Source organism: Pipistrellus kuhlii, unplaced genomic scaffold (genome assembly GCF_014108245.1).
Source record: "Pipistrellus kuhlii isolate mPipKuh1 unplaced genomic scaffold, mPipKuh1.p scaffold_m20_p_25, whole genome shotgun sequence".
In the NCBI taxonomy this organism is placed as follows: Eukaryota; Metazoa; Chordata; class Mammalia; order Chiroptera; family Vespertilionidae; genus Pipistrellus; species Pipistrellus kuhlii.
In genome coordinates, this window is record NW_023425524.1 from 772,065 (window position 1) to 789,042 (window position 16,978).

Below are 16,978 nucleotides of genomic sequence, written 5' to 3' on the forward strand. Positions count from 1 at the left end.
TTGTAATGACTCACTTCGTATTCGAGCTGTGTGACCTTGGGTGGGTAATATAACCTCTTCAAGTCTTGAAAATGTTTCTTTCATTTATTTCCCCCCACATAGGAAGGCACATCTGGTGCCTTTCCCCCCCATCTTATCTGAAACTTGAAGTTCCTGCAGTTCAGTTTGATGACTAAGACGAAGACTAACAGATCTTGTAATTGTTGGTCAAGTTTTTCATAGTCCGATTTTACTGATAAACTTGTTCAGAAGGTATGATCTCAACCCAAAATATAAACTTTACATTTAAATCCCAAGCACATTAGCTAGTCGCTGTTTCCAGGGATACTTATTTCTTCAACAAAGATTTGAGTATCCAGTATGAAATAGGCATAGTTTTCACTGCTGGCAATTCTAGCTGTGAACGGAACAAAATCCCACCCTTGTCCAGTTCCCATTCTAGCGCACATGCTTTATTAACTGTTCATGCGACGTCTTTGCTAATTTGCCAAAGACTTTTTGTAGAAAGCTTGAAACAATAAAACGAAGGGCTGTAAAAATTCCAAGGAACAACCATGATAAATCCAGGCACACTTTCAGCCTGAAACACGACAAATTAGTAACCCCGAACCCCAGTTGGGTAGCACCCGTGAGCAACTTTCATTTGATCTGGACGCACGCCTCTGAGTGCCTAACGCAGTGTTTAGGTTACAACAGGCTCATCATAAATGTGAAAATTTTCAAACTGTTTGTCCCAAGTGATCCGTTCTTGGTTCCTGCAGGGAAGAGCTAGCCAACACTATGGGGTTGAAAAGACTCACATGGACAGACACATCAGGGCGAGGTGGGCATGTAACAGGAGGCTGGCTGCTGGTCCTCCATGGTCTGTTCTTTTACATGGATGAGTGGCAGCTGAGGGCTGACCCTCCCTGCTATGGGTTGGGTTCCTGACATTTTAATACGGTGGGTCCAAGTCCCTTGCCTCGATTTCCCCAGGTGAGGACTGGAGGAGGGGGGAGAGGAGAGAATTCTGTAGCTCTGAAACGTTACTTTTTAGGGATGTGTGTGTGTGTGTGTGTGCGTGCGTGTGTGAGTGCGTGTGTGACGTGTGTGATAGCTCGCTAGTGAATGTGTTCAACTATACGGGATAACGTGAATATGCACACGATGCATGGAAAACGTTTGGGGTCAGGGTCTCAGGCTGTGGGGGATCCTCCCGGGCCAGGGTGCTCACCCAGGCGCCGCAGGAGCCATACGGACAGATGGGCGCGGTGGCAGCGGGGTCCCCAAGCCACGAGACGTCCCTTCACCTCGCACACCCGCCCAGCTCCTGCTGCGATGGGGTAGTGGGCCAGCGGGTTGTAGGCGTGGATGGGCGGGGCGGAGGCAGGGAGTGGGCGTGGCGAGAACGCGGATAGGCGGAGGCAAACCGGGGGTGGGCGGGGCCATGGCGCGAATTGGGCGGGGCGTCGGCGCGGGTGGGCCAGGAGTGGGCGGGCTTAGGCCCGGGGTGGGCGGGGAGTAGGCGGGGCGAGAGCGCGGACAGGCGGAGATAAACCTGAGTGGGCGGGGCGTAGGGGCGGGTGGGTGGGGAATGGGCGGGGCTTTCTGCCACGTGACGCGACGCGGGTATTAAGCGGTGCCGAGCCGCTGGCCATCGAGCAGGTGCTTCGCCCCGACCCAGCGCCCGCCCGCCCGCCGCCTCCACGAGCAGCCGCGCCGCCGCCCGCGCCCGCCGCCTCCGCCGCCGCCGCCGCCGCCTGTCAGTCCGTCCAAGTCCGCCCGCAGCCCCCGACCCCCGGCGCCATGAACCAGATCGAGCCCGGCGTGCAGTACAACTACGTGTACGATGAGGACGAGTACATGATCCAGGAGGAGGAGTGGGACCGCGACCTGCTGCTGGACCCCGCGTGGGAGAAGCAGCAGAGGAAGGTCAGCCCCCCGCGTGTCCGTGTCCCCCCACGTGTGCCGTGATCGCCCCCTCGGGGCGCCGAGCTGCCCGGGGGAGAGGGGTCACGTCCGGGGACAGGCATGCAGCCAGGTGTCCTGTGCGAGCGACCCGAGAGGACAAAGCATAACGGGGTGCAGGGTTTCCGTCCGATTTCCGTTAGATCAGACCTCGAGTCCGTGACCTTGGCCGCAGAGCGATGCCCCTTGGTCCCCCCGCTCCAAACAGCCCCTGGAAGCCCTTCCCCAGCGCCCCGGGCCCCTCAGAGGGGGTGCTGGCTGAACCCTGAGCGTTCACGATAAAGCCACGGTTATTCACACTCTATTTATGGGTCCCTGAAGTCAGTGCCTGGGCGAGAGGCAGAGCCAGCCCGCCCCGCCCCATGCCATCCATCCCGGCTGGCACTGCCCGGGGCCCAGTGGAACATTCCACTCTTTGGGGTTTCTTCCTGATCCCTTGGCTGGGACAGGCAGGGATGCTCACCAGGAAGATAATCACACACCCCCCCTCCTCCCCTCCCGCTTGGCTGGCACCGAGCGGGCCCGGCCAGGCTGCCAGCACAGACCTGCTAACCCCAGCCAGCCTATGGTGACCTGCCCTGGCCAAGCCAAGGGCCCTGTGCTCCCCCTCTGCCAGGGGTGGGGGGTGGAGCCACACGGATTTCCCTTCTTAGGCCCTGTTGCTAAGTGGATGACCTTTGCTGACCACATGTGTGCATGGGAGTGCGTGTGCATGGGACCCGCCACGGCTGCCACCGTGCGTGATCACACCGCAGTCCACTCGAATTAGCGTGTGGTGGGAAGACACATCCGTACTTCCCTCCCGTCGAAACGGTAACTGGAAGGAGAGAGAGGTCTCCTATTTGGATCATTATTAAATAGCCAAGCAGGGCTTCTGTTTTGTTGTCCACCGGATCTCTTAAAATACCATTATTATTATTATTACTATTGTTATTTTGAGGCTCTAATTTAGCCCCATTTCAGTCCCCACCTCAGTTCCTAAGACTTCCAAACATCCCTATCTTCTTGGAAAGAAGATAATGGAAGTCACATGTAGAGGTTGAATCTGCAAAGGAGAAGAAAAACCTCAAAGCTTCCCCGGTCTTGAATGACTTACTGCGAGGGCGGTGTGTGGGCAGACGGTTATTAATGTGTCATTTGGACGAGCTGACGTGTCACCGATCAGCAAGATGGGAAAGAGCGACTTTCATTCCTGGCAGCGAGAGTTTCTTTAAAAAATTTTTTTTTCTTACAGTTTTGATAGTTACGTTTTTTTATGGGTTAAAAACAAAACAAAACTTCTGTCTTTGTTTCAAAGATTGTTTTAATCATAATAGCTATGGAATGGGACAGAGAGTCCGGTCTTGTGGTCATTGCCCGTCACTTTTGGGAATAGACCAGAGGTTGGCAAACTCATGAGTCCACAGAGCCAAATGCCAACAGCACAACGACGGACATTTCTTTGGAGAGCCAGATTTTTTAAACTTAAACGTCTTCTAACGCCACTTCTTCAAAACAGACTCGCCCAGGCCGTGGTGTTTTGTGGAAGAGCCACACTCAAGGGGCCAAAGCGCTGCATGTGGCTCAGGAGCTGCAGTTTGCCGACCACTGGCGGCAATAGACTGATCACAGTGGCTTCTGTTGGTTATATGTATGGTACAGTCAGAGAATAGAGTAACCTTCCTTCCCAAAGACCACATCTACAGCTGTCTTCTGCCGTATTTAATTTTTAAAAATATACTCACAATATTTTTGGACAGAAGGGCTTTGCCATTTTTTTTTCTTTAGGCCTTGGTTTCCTGTGTTACTATTATAATTGCCTAGCACTTGAAATATATTATTAAGAAGCGATCATACTTCCTGATCCCGATTCCAGGTCATGCTAACACGTCCAAAAGTGAGGATCTATTTTGTTTGGTAAGACAGGCTGCATCGCCAAAACCGGTGTGGCTCAGTGGATAGAGCGTCGGCCTGCGGACTGAAGGGTCCCAGGTTCGATTCCGGTCAGGGGCATGTGCCTTGGTTGCGGGCACATCCCCAGGGAGGGGTGTGCAGGGGGCAGCTGATGGATGTTTCTTTCTCATCGGTGTTTCTAGTTCTCTATCCCTCTCCCTTCCTCCCTGTAAGAAAATCAATAAAATATATACTTTTTAAAAGACAGGCTGCGTGCTGAGGACACCGGGGGGAACACAGCCAGGCACCGCCTCAGGACACGGGCCCGGCAGGTCCTCTGCTTCCACTTTTGGTAGAAACGGCTCGGCCCGGAGATAATACGGGCCCGGAGGGCCGGGCGGCCCGGCCTCGGCCTCTATTTCTGTCCCATGAGGCACCCGCTGGAGCGGGCCGCCTCCCCGCACTAGCCGTGCCAGTGATACGCGGGTAAGAGAGCTGTCAGCAGATGCTGGAGCTCAGGATGACGTCCTCGGGGTGAGGACGGACGTGGCGCCTAATTATAGCCGAGTGCGGCCGAGTGCGGCCAGAGTCCCGGGCTGGGGCCGCCCCGGCTGCGGGAGGGCTTAGTAAAAGGTAGCGCTCTTTTTTTTTTTTTTTTTAATGATAAATTAAAAAAAAAAAAAAATGCCTAGACCGGTGTAGCTCAATGGATAGAGCGTCGGCTTGGGGACTGAAGGGTCCTGAGTTCGATTCCGGTCAAGGGCATGGACCTTGGTTGCGGGCAGATCCCCAGTGGGGGGTGTGCAAGAGGCAGCTGATCGATGACTCTCTCTCATCGATGTTACTAGCTCTCTGTCCCTCTCCCTTCCTCTCTGTAAAAAATCAATAAAATAAATAAATAAATAAATAAATAAATATTTGTATTGATTACAGAGAGGAAGGGAGAGAGAGAGAGAGAGAGAGAGAAACATCAATGATGAGAGAGAATCATGGATCCGTGCCTCCCGCACGCCCCACACTGGGGATGGAGCCTGCAGCCCGGGCCTGTGCCCTGACCGAGGAATCCAACCCTGACCTCCTGGTTCATAGGTCAACGCTCAATGACGGATCCATGTGACTGGGCAATAGATTTTTTTTTTTTTTAAAAAAATACTTTCATCACATTTTTAAAAATATATATATTTTTATTGATTTTTTACAGAGAGGAAAGGAGAGGGATAGAGAGTCACAAACATTGATGAGAGAGAAACTTCAATCAGCTGCCTCCTGCACACCCCCTACTGGGGATGTGCCCACCACCAAGGTACATGCCCTTGACCGGAATCAAACCCGGGACCTTTCAGTCCGCAGGCCGACGCTCTATCCACTGAGCCACACCGGTTTCGGCAATAGATTTTTTTTTTTAAATTGGTAAATTCATACAACAAAATGTACCATCTTAACCATTGCCAAGGGCACGGCTCACTCATATTAAGCACATTCATTCTGTGGGGTAACCGCTTCCCAAACTCGGTTTATCTTGCTAAACTCAACTCTGTACCCACGAGCCCGTAGCTGTCCATTCTCCCCGGTCCCAGCTCTGGCAGTGACCACTGTGCTTCCCGGGCCTGTGAGTAAGCCCCTCCAGGTGTGCCCCGTACATGGGGCCTTGCAGTATTTAACCTGCTGAGACTGGCTTACGTGACTGAGCAGAATGTTTTCAAAGATCTGCCAAAACCGGTGTTGCTCAGTGGATAGAGCGTCGGTCTGCGGACTGAAGGGTCCCAGGTTCAATTCCGGTCAAAGGCATGTACCTTGGTTGCAGGCACATCCCCAGTGCGGGGTGTGCGGGAGGCAGCTGATCGATGTTTCTCTCTCATCGATGTTTCTGACTCTCTATCCCTCTCCTTTCCTCTCTGTAAAAAATCAATTAAAAAAAAGAAAGAACGTTTTCAGAGATCACCCACGTAGTGGTGTGTGTTGGAGTTTCCCTCCTGGGGAAGGCTGAGTAATATTCCCCGGTGTGGCGAGACCACATTCTGTTCATCCTCCTGTCCGTCGAGGGGTGCCTGGCTTGCTCCCGCTCTTTGTCCCTCGTGAATACGTAACAAGGTGGTGAACAGGGGTGTGCAGGCATCTCTTTACGACTGTGCTTTCCATCTTGTCGGTTTCGCACCCAGAAGTCTGGGTTCCGTGCTCCTTGCTCTCGACTCTGTGAAGAAGCGAGTCCCTTTCCCCCCAAAGCGGGCCATGCGGGCGACGTGGCCACCGTCCCGGGCAGGCCCAGGCGTTGCCCAGCGCCCCCTCCCCTTCTCTCTCAGGGTTGTTTAGCAACCGGGGGGAGGAATGTCTGTATTCCCACCAGGGAAGCTCTTTGCGTGGGGCTTTAGAAGCTTCCAGAGCTTCGGAGCTGGGAAGCAAGCTTGCCCTGGAACCTGAGGACCCCGTTCAGCCCTTCGTCGCACTGTGGCCTGATCCCGAGGTGACTGGTGGGGACAGCAATGCCGAGTATGCGCGCAGGGCGCTGGCCCCCTCCGGAGGCTGGCGCGGGCCTTGTAAGGAAGTGGCTCGTGTTTCCACACATAAAGGAGCTTGCATTTTTTTTTTAAATAAATATATTTTATTGATTTTTCACAGAGAGGAAGAGAGAGGGATAGATTATTGGAAACATGGATGAGAGAGAAACATCCATCAGCTGCCTCCTGCACACTGGGGATGTGCCCACAACCAAGGTCCATGCCCTTGACCGGAATCAAACCCGGGACCCTTCAGTCCGCAGGCCGACGCTCTATCCACTGAGCACACTGGTTTTGGCAAGGGGCTTGCATTCTTAATATGGGGTCGGCTAGAGGATGGGCCAGCGCCTCTGGCCGTTGTAGGAAGCATGAGGGTCCTTCCTGTGTTCCACGTGGAGAATCCATCATTCCTAAAGAAACTGAAGGTCTGCATACCCACTGTTTAAAAAGAGAAAAAGTTTGAGAGAAAATCGTGGATGGGTCAGTGGGGCAGGACGTAGGGGTCCGAGGGGGCGGAGCCATGTGGGCCTCACCGTCCACGCGGAGCAGAACTCCGCAGGCTCTGAGCTCCGAAGAGCCGCGTCCCTGTGGTGCCCGGATGGTTTGCGGGAGAGACCGGCGTGGGCGAGGGCCCTGCTGGGGGCCCCGCACACACGGGCCAGAGTCTGAGGCGGCGGCTGTGAGGAAGTCACCCATTTGCGAGCGATCAGGAGGGATTAGGGAACGTATTAAATAAGCCGGTGTTCCCGGGCAGGCGGTGGTATAAAGCCAATTAGACAGATATGATCTCACCCTGCGCGCGCCCGGACTTCACGCTCAAGACAGCGGCATTGACCAGGAGAGACAGCCACTGAGGGGAGGCTGTTTGTGCGCCGGAGACAGTGTCTCGGTGGAGCGCTACGTATTGTTTTTATTTTTTTAATATAATTTATTGATTTTTTTACAGAGAGGAAGAGAGAGGGATAGAGAGTTAGAAACATCGATGAGAGAGAAACATCGACCAGCTGCCTCTTGCACACCCCACAATGGGGATGTGCCCGCAACCAAGGTGCATGCCCTTGACCGGAATCGAACCTGGGACCTTTCAGTCCTCAGGCCGACGCTCTGTCCACTGAGCCAAACCGGTTTCAGCTTATTTTTAAATTATATTTGTATTGATTTCAGAGAGGAAGGGAGAGACAGAGAGAGAGAGAGAGCGAGCAACATCAATGATGAGAGAGAATCATTGATTTGCTGCCTTCTGTATGCCCCCTGCTGGGGATCCAGCCCACAACCCAGGCATGTGCTCTGAGTGGGAATCGAACCATGACCTCCTGGTTCATAGGTCGATGCCCAACCACTGAGCCATACTGGCCTGGCGAGAGCTAGGTGTCTCCGGGATATGTCATCAGGTGCAGGGCAGTGACCTATAGTGCTGAGGGGCACATCTTGTGTCCACATGGCCGTGGCGAGAAGGAGGGCTGGGGTCTCAGTCAGCCCTCCATGTCCAGAGGCAGTTGTGGATGGGACAAGCAGGGATGCAGGCAGGTAAAGGCTTGCTACGGCCGTCACAGGTGCAGGAGTCCTAAGACACGGACAGTCGCCCTCTGACTGTCACCCGCTCCTGGGGATGACCTCCCCTTAGGCCACTGTTAGCAAGGAAGGAGCTCGAACCCCCAGTGAGATGCTCCTTGAGTGTGGGCTGAGGGAGGAACAGAATCCTTGGCTGGAAGCTCGGTGAACACAGCAGCTTCGGGAGCTGTCAGAGGCACTGCCGTGGTGCAGCCGGGACACCCACAGACCCGGAGCTGCAGGGGTGGGCGCTGCCGTGCCGAGCAGAGGAGAGGATGAGAGAGCGCTGGAGCACAGTCTGGAGTGTCCCCGTCTCCCTGGGAACAGCCTGGATCCTTCCAGAAAGAACAGAGAGCAGAGAGGAGGTGCAGTGGGCTGGCTGCGGCGCTCCACACATCTCAACGGGCGGAGCATCGTGGGACCAGAGATTGGTCTCTCCGTAGATGTCGGGGAACATGTTTGCACACACATGTATCTGCGTGATACACACACACACACACACACACACACACACTCCTTCCCTCCCCACAGTTTTCTAGATCAGAAACTAGGGATAGTTTCACCTATTTTTTATTTTATTTTATTTTTTTTGAGAGGAAGGGAGAGGGAGAGGGAGAGAAACATCCATGATGAGAGAGAACCATGGATCGGCTGCCTCCTGCACGCCCCACATCGGGGATCCAGCTCGCAATCCAGGCCTGTGTCCTGACCGGGAATCGAACCCTGACCTCCTGGCTCCTAGGTCGATGCTCTGCCACGGAGCCACGCCGGCCGGGTGAAACATGCCTCTAGTAGATGACTTGGAACCACTGAGCTGTCAGGATGTGTCTGCTTTTCTTCCTGGAGAAATACCCGCTGGCTGTCCCTCTGGCGCTCACCTGCCAGCCTGGATGTGGGGTTTGAATGGGTTTCTTGCTGGAAGCGCACCCCGGGGTCTAGGCCCCGTGGGACATGAGGTATCTGTTGGCTCCTGGGAGAAGTTATGCTTCCGCCGGAAGCTAACAGCTGCCGGGAATGATGGGCGATTCGTGCCCAGGCCTGCGCTGTGAACCCTCCTCCCCTGGGACGGCCATTGCTAGCTTTCCTGAGCAAGATCATTGGTTTCTTTCATCCTCACGAGCTGAATGGAGCATGTAACCCCACGATAGGTTTCTTTCTTTCTTTCTTTTTTTTACATATATATTTTATTGATTTTTTACAGAGAGGAAGAGAGGGATAGAGAGTCAGAAACATCGATGAAAGAGAAACATCGATCAACTGCCTCCTGCACACCCAGCAGTGGGGATGTGCCTGCAACCAAGGTACATGCCCTTGACCGGAATCGAACTTGGGACCCTTCAGTCTGCAGGCTGACGCTCTATCCACTGAGCCAAACTGGTTTCGGCTTTCTTTTCTTTTTCTTCCCCCCCCCCCCCCCCCCCATTTGACCATTTATAAAAATTAAAGGAATGAACCGCTTTATTATTATTGGCATATAGGTGTTTCGTTGTAAGGTTTTCGAAAATGTTCCGTCTCAGTATTTTGAGTGTTGGGGAGAACGGGGCACGGCGCTGGGACGGGACAGATCCGGCTTGCTTGATGGAGTCTGAGACTGAGGCACGGACAGGCAATGCGGAAGGACAGAGACCCCTAGCCACGGTCAGCTGCACGCAGAAGCAGCAGTAAGGAGATCGCCGATATTTAAAGGTGACCTTCCCAAGACAGTAACCCCTAACTGCCCTTCCTGCCAGCCCGATTGCCCCTAACTGCCCTCTCCCTGCCGGCCTGATCGCCCCAAACTGCCTCCCCTGCAGGCCTGGTTCCCCCCAACTGCACTCCCCTGCAGGTCTGGTCCCTCCCAACTTCCCTCCCCTGTAAGTCTGGTCCCCCCCAACTGCCCTTCCCTGAAGGCCTGGTCCCCCCCAACTGCCCTCCCCTGCATGCCTGGTTCCTCCCAACTGCCCTCCCTTGCTGGCCTGGTTCCTCCCAACTGCCCTCCCCTGCTGGCCTGGTTCTCCCCAACTGCCCACCCCTGCAGGCCTAGTCCCCCCCAACTGCCCTCCCCTGAAGGCCTGGTCCCCCCCAAATGCCCTCCCAACTGGAATTAGATAGCCAATTCCCCCCACGCAGGTAACTAATTCCAAGATGTCAGGCAAACAGGAGAATTGTGGGAAGAAAGCACTTTTGTCTAAGAAAGCGGAAGGGACGCCCTTAGCATGAGACCAGATCGTCCAGGTGTTGGCGGGACAGTCCTGATTTCTAACAAATTTTCCCATGTCCCGTGGCGTTATAAAAAAAAAAAAGGCCCGATTTTTGGAAAGATTGGAAACATTGGAAAGAGAAAGGAGCTGAGAGCTGTTTGTTGTTAATGATGCTTAATCCCTCTGTGGAGGCAGCCATGTATTCGGGTCCCTGAAAATAGTAACGGGATGATGAACTTGAACTAAAGAAAACTTAGTTCACTGTCTGTGCAGTCCTAGCGGCTTCCCCAGTCACGGGCCCGGGCTGGGAGACATCCGTGTGCCTTTCTTTAAGCTTGATTTCATCCTCAAGAAGAGAATGACCAGCCCGGCCGGTGTGGCTCAGTGGATGAGCGTCGACCCACAAACCAGGAGGTCACAGTTTGATTCCCAACCAGGGCACATGCCCGGGTTGTGGGCTCCCTCCCCAGTCTGGGGCGTGTAGGAGGCAGCCAATCCATGTTTCTTTCTCATCCTCATCATTAATGTTTCTCTCTCTCTCTCTCTCTCTCTCTCTCTCTCTCTCTCTCTCTGAAATCAATAAAATAAAAACTTTATTTATTTTTTTTCTGAAACTGGTGTGGCTCAGTGGATGGAGCGTCGGCCTGCGGACTGAAGGGTCCCAGGTTCGATTCCAATCAAGGGCATGGACCTTGGTTGCGGGCACATCCCCGGTGGGGGCTGTGCAGGAGGCAGCTGATCGATGATTCTCTCTCATCGATGTTTCTAGCTCTCTATCCCTCTCTCTTCCTCTCTGTAAAAAAATCAATAAAATATATTAAAAAAGAAAAAAAAAACTTTTTTTTTTTTTAAAGAAGAGACTGGTGAAAGCCCAGTGACTGTTGCCGCCGCCCAAACCGAGCGGCAGCTGGGCCTGCCAGTCACGGAGCCCTCCGTGCGCATAACTCCCGGGCTCCAAGGGAACAGGCTATTCTGGGAAGCGCGGCTCAGGATCGGCCGTCCGCGCGGGAGGCTGTTTGCGGGGAGGCTCACAGGCTTGCTTACCAGGGCGTCCTCCCAGGAATGCTCGTCCCCGGTGCCAGCGTGGGGGCGGCAGGTGGGACCCCGCAGGGCTGGCCGGTGGCCGCGTCGGGCGCCTGGCCACCGGGGGGTCACGGGGCTCCGGGGACTCAGCTCCGAGGGCTTCCCTGTGGCTCTCGGGCTGCCCGTGATTTTACTTTATTTTTCACCTTGTAGAGCGGGAATGGCTCTGATGGATTCCGAAGATGCGTGATTGGTTCGTTTCTCATATGCTTGCAGCCTTAAAATAGTTGGCGAGGAATCCGCCTATTTCTAATCTTTACTCTTTCCCCCTCCTCCCCCATTTAATAGTTAAAATGGAGAGTTTCATCAAGATCATGAACTGTTCTTTAGAAGAGAGTGCTGTTATCTTTTTAAAAATATATATTTTTATTGATTTCACAGGGGAAGGGGGAGAAATATATAGAGATAGAGGAGATAGAGATAGAGAGATAGAGAGAGAGAGAGAGATCAATGATGATTGGGAATCATGGATCGGCTGCCTCCTGCATGCCCCACACTGCGGATGGAGCCTGCAACCTGGGCCTGTGCCCTTGACTGGGAATCGAACCGTGACCTCCTGGATCATAGGTTGACACTCAACCACTGAGCCATGCCGGCCAGGCTGTTAAACATATTTTTTATAATTAAGATTTTGTGTCAAGAATTTCAAAACTGCCCTTGGAATTACGGTAGAGACCGCCTGGGTTGCAAACTAGCCTGAGCTGTCAGTGGCTCAGAGAAATGTCCGATGCCCTTGCTGCCTCGCCTCGCTCTGCCCCGCGGGTTACAGAGATGTCAGGATGAGTAATTGCAGCTGAAAAGTAAGAATCAGGAGGATGAGCCTTGCCTGCGTGGCTCAGTGGTTGAACGTCAACTTATGAGCCAGGAGGTCACGGTTCGATTCCCGGTCAGGGGCACAGCCTGGGTTGCAGACTCAATCCTCTGTAGGGCGCATGCAGGAGGCAGCCGATCCACGATGCTCTCTCATCATGGGTGTTTCTCTCTCTCCCTCTTCCTCTCCTTTTCTCTCTGAAATAAATTTAAAACAATATTAAAAATAATTAGGAGGCTGAGTAATAAGGACTCCTGAGAGGGGTAATGAGATGACTGTAGGATATTTTCCTGAGCAGGGAGGACAGGAACAGATGGCAAACCACTAGCTTCTAGATCACTGTAGGGTCTTTATGAAACCGAGAGCAATTCTAAATGATTCAGCCCAAACGCAGTATTATTTATGGAGACCCATGTAAGAGGGAACACGGGGACACATGTGGGAGCTTAGACGGAGCGTGTGCCATGGAAAAGGAATGCGGTAAGTCGAGACCGAGGACAGTTGTCATTTCCACGGGATGAGATGGCACAGTGTAATTTAAGATCCACTAGCGATAGACTCCGGTTAGTTCTGTGTGTCATTCTTGTGTACCCATTACTATGTGTCTTCATCAAAATCGATAAAGTTAGACGGAATAGTAAACATTTTAGCTTATTTGAATCTTGGGCCTCTTTTTATTTATTTATTTATTTTTTAAAAAATGTAAAAGATATTGTATTGATTTCCTACAGAGAGAAATGGAGAGGGATAGAGAGTTAGAAACATCGATCAGCTGCCTTCCGCACCCCCCCCCCCCCACTGGGGACACGCCCTCAACCAAGGTACATGCCCCTGACCAGAATCGAACCCGAGATCCTTCAGTCCGTAGACCGACACTCTATCCACTGAGCCACACCAGTTTTGGGTTGGGCCTCTGTAGAAAAAGGACTCTAAACCGGTGCCATGTTTCTCTCTCACCTGCACACCTGCCTGAGTGCTTAATAAAGTGAGTTATGTTAAGGCAGGGGAAGATAATTCTTTAAGGTAAAATCATGACATAAGCATGAAAAACAGACATGGGCAATACATTGCCTTAGTTCAGAATCCCAGTGGGCCTAGCTGGTGTGGCTCAGGGGTGGAGCATCCACCTAGGAACCAGGAGGTCACAGTTCAATTCCCAGTCAGGGCACAGGCCCGGGTTGCAGGCTCCATCCCCAATAGGGGGCGTGCAGGAGGCAGCCGATCCATGCCTCTCACCATTGATGTGTCTATTTCTCTCTCTCTCCCTTTACCTTTCTCTCTGAAATAAATAAAAAAAGAAATCTATTTATATCTATCTATCTAAATTAGGGGTGTCAAACTCAATCAGAGAAGGGGCCAAAATCTAAAATCCAGCCTAAATCGCGGGGGCCGAATGGTTTACTGAACGTCCTAAACTGTCCAGTTTGTGAAGGAAACGCAGCGGAGTGCAGTGATGACATCGCGTGCGGGCCACATTGCAATGCTGGCGGGAACGGAGTTGGGGCCCGCGGGCCTGTGTTTGACACATGTGATCTAAATCTATCTATCTATCTATTTATCATCTACCTACCGACCTACCTGTCCGGAAGGTCGTCCAGAGGATGTCCAGTCTAATTAGCATATTACCCTTTTATTATTATAGAATATATATATACATATATAGGCACATATGTATGTGTATGTATAGGCTAATTAGCATATTACCCTTTTGATATCATAACATATATGTATGTATATATACGTGTGTATATACATCCTCATTAGCTATTTCTTCTTTCCAAAGCCCACAGCTTCAATCTGCTCCCCGCTTTCTGGGAGTTAGGGATTAGATGCCACATATCCAAGAGGCCATTCCTTAAACCAGAGTGAGCTGGGCTACGTTCAGCTGTTAAAATCCCCGAGAAGCATTTCCCCCCCCTCTTGTTAGGCAGCCTCAGAATGCTATTTTTCTTTATGTTTCCCAAACAGCTCGGGAACTAAACGGAGTTGGTCCCTGAGCCCTGCGGCCGGAGCCTGACATTCCTGGCGTGGCATCTCTGAGTGAAAACAGACCCGCGGGCCTCGCCCCCAGCTGTCTCTAACCTGCTCGCCTACGGCCCCAGCCCGGGGCCCGTCCTATTTTTAGATGCCCTCAGCCCCGAGGTTGCCTTTTCTTTCTCACAAGGTTGCTCTTTTTTTGGCCAAGATAACCCAGAGAGTCCTCTGGAACACTTAAGGCTTCTGTAGTTAAGGTTGGCATGGCAATAATCCTTTTTAAAAGCCTGAAGCTTGAGCAGGCACAGATTTTTAGCTCCTCCACCTTTTTAAAAAATTTCTTTTCAATTTGAAACATCTGATTGGGCCGGCCAGTGTGGCTCAGTGGTTGCGTGTTGATCCAGGAACTAAGAGGTCACTGGTGTGATTCCTGTTCAGGGCACATGTCCGGGTTGTGGGCTCGATCCCCAGTAGGGGGCGTGCAGGAGGCAGCGGATTGATTATGTCTTTCTCTCTCATTGATGTTCCTATCCCTGTATCCTTCCTCTCTCTCTAAAAATCAGTAAGAACATACTTTAAAAAAATTAATACACAAAATAAAAAATCTGATCAATGTTCTCTCTGATATGTCCCAGAAAGTCTGACCAATAAGGTGCCATCTAACACATTCTTATGATGCCACAGGGCCCCAGGCACCTGCTGCTGGCGATGTTGGTGGCCTTCATGCCCCTTAATTTGAGGCTGTTGGGCACCCTGACACTGGTAGAGAGAGATCTGAAATCCTGCGTGCAGGCAGAACTTGTTGGGCTGAACTGCCAGGAATGGGGTGCCTCCTTCCTTACTTTGTCTTTGCATGGAAAGCAGTGGTTTGGTCCTGATGAGGTCTCAGTGAAGCAATGATGGGAATTGTTACTGTTTATTTTTATTTATTTTTTAATATATATATTTATTGATTTTTTTACAGAGAGGGAGAGGGATAGAGAGCTAGAAACATCGATGAGAGAGAATCATCCATCAGCTGCCTCTTGCACACCCCCTACTGGGGATGTGCCTGCAACCAAGGTGCATGCCCTTGACCGGAATCGAACCTGGGACCCTTCAGTCCGCAGGCCGACGCTCTATCCACTGAGCCAAACCGGTTTCGGCGGGAATTGTTACTGTTTAATTGTGAAGCATGGAAGAGTTGAATGGGCACCGAGTCTGTATATGTGAATTGAGGTGCACCTGCTGGGTGCTGGGCTCTTCAGGTGGCGTGAGGGTGAAGAAGGCAGAATTGGGCCTGGCTAGTGTGGCTCAGTGGTTGAGCATTGACCTAGGAACCAGGAAGTCATGGTTCGATTCCTGGTCAAGGGCACATGCCTGGATTGCGGGCTCCATCCCCAGTAGGGGGCATGCAGGAGGCAGCCGATCCATGCTTCTCTCTCATCATTGATGTTTCTCTTTGAAATAAGAACAACACGTATTTTTTAAAAAAATAGTGCAGCCCTCTGGGGAAGAGAGATGCTACAGGGAAGGTGAGCTGGCTTGTCCACGCCTGACACGGAGCTGGCCACAGAGCCAGGCTTCAGGTTTTGAGGGATTGCTAAAGGGAGCTGTTATCTCGAAGGATCTGGGAGGCTAAGCAGGGCTTTGTGGGCGGGAAACGAAAGGGCTGCTCCCCGTGGCGTGAGAAGCTTATGACAGTTTCGAGGACATTCAGGCCCCAGATGGACGTCCAAGACCTCTGGTCATGGAAGGCGGCACATGCAAGATCCTTAGAATTAACTCTCTCCTATGTGCATACCTCCTGTTTGACTCCATTTCTTTTTTAAATATATTTTATTGATTTTGTACAGAGAGGAAGAGAGAGAGAGAGAGAGTTAGAAACATCGATGAGAGAGAGTCATCGATCAGCTGCCTCTTGCACACCCCCTACTGGGGATATGCCCTCAACCAAGGTACATGCCCTTGACTGGAATCGAACCCGGGTGCCTTCAGTCCCCAAGCCGACGCTCTATCCATTGAGCCAAACCGGTTTTGGCTCCATTTCTTTTAAAAAAAAAAATGTTTTTATTGATGGGAATCTATCCATGACCTCTGGGTTCAAAGGTCGACACTCCACCACTGAACCACACCAGCCGGGCCCACTTGAATTTTGAGCCGAGGAAAATGGGTTACCCATTCTTAGACTCTTAAGATTTGCTTGTGTTTTATTTAATTTTTAATATATTTTTTATTGATCTTTTACGGAGAGGAAGGGAGAGGGATAGAGAGTAGGAACATCGATGAGAGAGAAACATCGATCAGCTGCCTCCTGCACACCCCCCACTGGAGATGTGCCCGCAGCCAAGGTACATGCCCTTGACCGGAATCGAACCTGGGACCCCTCAGTGCGCAGGCTGATGCTCTATCCACTGAGCCACACCGGTTTCGGCTTTACTTGTGTTTTAGGGAAAGTAAAGATCAGTGTAGCCTGTTGGGGGGTGGGGGGTCAATTTTATTGTTGCAAATCCAAAAAATGTCTCTATTTTCTTGTGGCCCTTGAATGTAATGCCATCACATTTGTCTTGCAATAAGGGACTCTGAGTCAGCTTTGAAAATCCTCTTTATTACCCAGAAAAAATTCATTTTTATGGAAGTTGTTCGCTGTGGTGGCCCCTGGAACAGCCTGCTTTGGAGAGAGAGGTCCGTGTTCTGCCTCTCGCTGGGCTGTTGGTGTGCCTCCGCCCCGTGTCGCCCGCGGGCACTTTGTTCCCGGGCCCAGCAGCTGCTGCGAGAAGCGGGGACAGTGTGCATTCTTAGCCCGCAGCTGCCTGGAGGGTTTCTAATCTGGTTCTGGCAGGAGATGGTGCCCAAGTGGGAGCCAAGTTAAAAGACGCTTGAAAAATAAACAGAATGACTTTGGATGCCGCTTCGTATGCCGTCTGCCTCTCCCTGAAGATGGAGGAAACCTGGTTTACCTGACCAGACCCCGAGCCCTCAGGGCAGGGCTGTGACTAACTGTCCGGCCGTCCAGGTCTGTGCCAGGAGGAGGTTATTGTTGCCACTGGTACTAATTTAAAAATATATATTTTATTGATTTCAGA

General features: G+C 51.9%; 1 protein-coding gene across 1 annotated transcript in view; it reads left to right on the forward strand.

Moving 5' to 3' along the window:
* The first annotated feature begins 1,636 nt into the window (after positions 1-1,636).
* ACTN2 (actinin alpha 2) overlaps positions 1,637-16,978 on the forward strand; it is a 41,460-nt gene continuing 26,118 nt past the window's right edge. The window contains exon 1 of the mRNA XM_036453410.2: positions 1,637-1,911. Within this exon, the coding sequence (XP_036309303.1) occupies positions 1,786-1,911 (126 nt within the window). The 5' untranslated portion in view covers positions 1,637-1,785. The remainder of the gene's footprint in view (positions 1,912-16,978) is intronic.